The following is a 4,422-nucleotide window of genomic DNA, read 5'->3' on the forward strand; positions in this document are numbered from 1 at the left end:
GTATATATGTATATATGTATGTATGTATATATGTGTATGGATGTAGGTATGGATATGTTTATATATATATGTATACCTTTCAGCAAGGCTATAATCATTATAATTATATAGATATGCATTTTTGTTGCTGTGTTTTTGTTATCTCTGTTTCTGTAAGGGTACAGCCAAGATGTCGGGTGTGCTGTCTCTATATATTACACATATCTTCTAATCTCTCTTTCACTCTTTCCCATTACATTTCACTATTTTTTTCTTCTCTTACTTTTTCTTCTTTAAAAAAAATGTCACTGATGATGAAGAAGTTAAGAAACTGATATTCAGTTCTGCTTTCTACTGAAGTGGCTACATTTTATTTTAATTTAAAAATAAAAAAAATTAAAAACAAAAAAAACTAAGTACCATAATACAATAAATGTAGCATAGCTAACTAAAATTAAGTATCCTTCTAAGCAACAAAGCAATAAATAAAACTGAAAATAATTTTTTTTTACCTGCATAGCAAATGTACCAAAAACAATGGAGCAGAAAATTGGGTTCCTGAAGATACCATCAAACACATTCCTCTCTCCGTGTATTTTGCGAGCGTTGATTTCATTAAACAGCTGCATCATGACGAAGGTGTTGAAGATGATGGTGTAATGCTCAGACGGAGGAGAGTGGAGGGGAGCGTCACGGCCGCTGTCGATATCAAATATCTTCTCTCCTGGAGGGAACAATGTGTCATTTGTTTTTAGCCTGTGTCGCGTCACGATACGGTYAAAGTGCACAACAACCGTACGCACCGACAAAAAGCAGCGTGAAGATGAGAATGAGCTGGTAGACCGCGTGGCCTAAGATGTTCTTGGTCATGGTGCTGGAGATGAGGGGCTTATTGCGGCCGTACGGCTTCCTCCTCAGCAGAGACTCTGTGGGAGGTTCTGTCGCCAGGGCCAGAGACGCAAAGGTGTCCATGATTAGGTTGACCCACAACATCTGCACTGCTTTGAGCGGAGAATCCTGGAGGGGGAAATGAAACGGAAGCAAAAAAAATAAATTATGATAAACTTTCTTTTCCTAATATCTTCTGAAACAAGTGAGTATTTAGTTTATGTCGCTTTGATTTGACAAACGGTCATTATGCTGTTCCAGCCGAACCTGAAGGATGCCATTAACGGTGTGTCACAAAGACACATGAACAGCAAACCCCAATGTTCCATGGCTCTTACCTGTGTGATACAAGCACCAGTGAAAGCTACTATAACAGCCACGACGTTGACAGTGAGCTGGAACTGAAGAAACTTGGAAATGCTGTCGTAGACGTTTCGGCCCCACATAACTGCTTTCACAATGCTGCTGAAGTTGTCATCAGTGAGGATGATATCTGAAGCCTCCTTGGCCACATCTGTACCGGCTATACCCTGGAAAAGTAAAAAAAAAAGGTTGCAATAGGAATGGAAGTACTTTTTTATCTTTTCTTAAAAATTTCAAACCCACAGCATGTGCAATAGCAAGTCAAGAATGTGAAACGCAGTACAGAGGATACAGGATATGTAGGCAGTGTACTAAAAAAAAACTAGGATAAAGGCAAGGTGATTGGTGTGGGAGAGTTTGGCACATTTAAAAGCTATTTAAAGACTATTCAGAGAGAATGGAGGCTGTAGTTTAAATTTATCTACTGGCTAAGCTTAGTATTCTGAGTCTAGGGTTGTCTGTAGGCATGGGAATTTTACTTAAATGTATAAAAAAACTGTGGAGGTCAAAATGCAAAGCTAAAAATATGACGGTAAAGAATTATAACAAACCAGCTTGATTATTTGCAAAATAAATAAAAAATAACTACAAAAAGCTCACCGAGAGGGGAAAACAGCAACAATTTGGGGGGAGGAAACTCAAAATTTTACATTATAGACGCGTGTTTTATTGTAACATCTGAGAACGCTGGTGAGCTTCTACTAAGAAGCTGTGCAAAACTAATAATCCACCAGGAGGCGCTCTTAAACTGAACAAACAGGCAGAATATCTGAGAAGAAAGCCTAAATAATGCAGAGGTTAAAAAGACATCTTATAGATTTCCACTGGGATCATTTTTGTACGAATGCTTACGATTCAAAAAACAAAAYGAACAAAAATGAAAACAAAAGCTGCTTTTCTTACCATGGCAAAACCGACATCTGCTTTCTTCAAAGCAGGTCCGTCGTTGGTCCCATCGCCTGTCACGGCCACAACCTGCCTCTGATCGACCATTGTGCTATCAATAATGCCTGACAAAGCCACACAGGACAACATGTGTAAAGCACATTCACGCCCTATATTAACAAGTTGTTTCTGATCTTAAAATTGTTAATAATGTGTTCAATTAAAGTAAAGATTTGTTTTAAGTGTTTTGTTTGTAGTAAAACCATGTAAGTTAGAATCAATCAAATTAAAACCTGCAACCTACTCACCTTTGACAAGTGTGTGTTTGTCAGTGGGCGAGGATCTGGCCAGGACTCGGAGTTTAGGCCAAACCTTGTCAATCCGTTCCTGCTCCACCTGGATATCAAAAAAAGGGGGCAAACAGAAAAACAGGTTTTTTTTATTTTATTTTTTTTGTGACACTTTCTCTACCAGTCTTTCCACCTGACAAGAGTCTCTGTACCTCTCCTTTCTCATTGCGGATCCTCCTGTTGAACTCTTTGCCATCAATGCAGAGGAAGTCCTCTCCTGGATGGATGATCCCACATTTGATGGCTATGGCCCTGGCTGTGTTTATGTTGTCTCCGGTCACCATGCGCACAGTGATGCCTGCACGCTGGCACTTTTGAATGGCATCGGGCACCTAAAAGACGGGGTTACAAAAGAAATTTAAGATTTTTTTTTTTTTATTGGTTTGTCTGATTGGGGTTACTAGACGCAAGCTTAAACCTGATCAGAACCAACATTTTAACAAACATATACATCATTGCAAGTTGTGYTTCTGGAAACTAAATGGATGTGATTTGAATTTTAGCAGTGTTCTCACTGGTTTTAGTTTTCACCAACAACCAGAAGGTAATGTTGACTCTGTCTAGCATTTGGTGGTGAGCGTATAGCTGGGTTTCAGAGCTTCACTCTAAAATGTGCTGTCTGTAARACAGTAAAGCTGCAAGCTGGTCAAGCAAAACAACAAGCTTTATGCTATGTCAACCTGTGGGGATCTACAGAAAGGCACACAACCCAGCATTCCGCTGATTATTTCCCATTCTTTTCCCATTATGTTAACAATAAATCAATCATGTTATTTTATTTAAGATCCATTCCTTTAGACCATAGTCTGCTTGATTAGATATTGTAAGATATTAGTTCATGTGTGCAGAATTGTGTTATGAACAGATTGCCAAACACAGTATTAATTCAGGAACACATATTCTTCTTGGCAAAGGTCAGTGTGGGAGAGCTGCTCTCCAAACCCACACATAAACAAATGTGTGCACATGATGAAGTAATGAGAACTTGTATCGATTTGTACAAACACACAGGACTGTACTTTCTATCTTTCTGTTTTTTCTTTTCTGGTTTAAACACAGAAATACATACTGTATCACACACTGAAACCACATGTATATGTCCTGCTTCACACTCACTTGGACATCTTGTACAAAGAATGTACGAACAAGTATTTACTGTCCATTAAAACCCACAGATGTACAACGATAAAAACACTTATGGATATAATTGACGTTCACATGATTTCACCACTTCAAACTGTGCATGTTCTGTGCAATAAAAGTCAAACCAAGCTGATTGTACAAGAGAGCAGAATTTCACACATTTAAARGGAGCAGCTTAAAGGAAATCTACACAAACTAAACAATCTGGGTTTTCAAGCAGCGAAACACGAGAACATTCTTATACAATATCATTTCTGATAAACAGAAAATTCTTAAATAATACAACCTAAAACAATCACAGCCCTTATGAAAAAAATATTTATTACTCACATTCGAAATGTATTTTTTTTTATCTCACTGTAGTCATAAAATACCACATGTCAGCTTACTGAAGCCAATAAAATTTGAATCAGGTGTGCCGAAAAGAGGAAACAACAAAAACATGCAGGACAGGGTCTTGATGAACAGGGAAGGACAGAACTCWAGAGGCTGAATTGGAAAAGTGACAAAAAAAATTTTCACAAATACAAGAATAAATGTTTAAAACCAGCTAATTCTAATTTTATTTATGTAATTTGAATAAACAGGGTAAATAAGTTCATTTAAAAATATTCAATAAGCAGAGCTGCTATTATAACACWGCATTTGATATTTTCATTGTAAATTCCTGTTTTTCAGTTTGTTTTTTATTCCAATTGCTATATTTGACTAGTGCAGAGGTCTGCAACCTGTGGCTCTGGGGCCAAATGTGGCTCTCTGCAGTGGCTCTTTTAAAATGTGACCAAACATAACAGAATTATTATTATTATTATTA

The 4,422-nt window shown here is 37.5% G+C and overlaps 1 protein-coding gene across 1 annotated transcript in view; it reads right to left on the bottom strand.

The window, feature by feature from the left end:
• The window catches only part of atp2b2 (ATPase plasma membrane Ca2+ transporting 2), a gene marked incomplete in the record, with an annotated part of 105,903 nt that overhangs the window by 10,546 nt on the left and 90,935 nt on the right, over window positions 1-4,422 (bottom strand). Inside the window, 6 exon segments of the mRNA XM_014004113.1 lie at window positions 492-703; window positions 783-996; window positions 1,206-1,397; window positions 2,134-2,240; window positions 2,424-2,511; window positions 2,618-2,797. Coding sequence (XP_013859567.1) covers window positions 492-703; window positions 783-996; window positions 1,206-1,397; window positions 2,134-2,240; window positions 2,424-2,511; window positions 2,618-2,797 — 993 coding nt within the window.

Source organism: Austrofundulus limnaeus, unplaced genomic scaffold (assembly GCF_001266775.1).
Source record: "Austrofundulus limnaeus strain Quisiro unplaced genomic scaffold, Austrofundulus_limnaeus-1.0 Scaffold22, whole genome shotgun sequence".
NCBI classification, from domain to species: domain Eukaryota; kingdom Metazoa; phylum Chordata; class Actinopteri; order Cyprinodontiformes; family Rivulidae; genus Austrofundulus; species Austrofundulus limnaeus.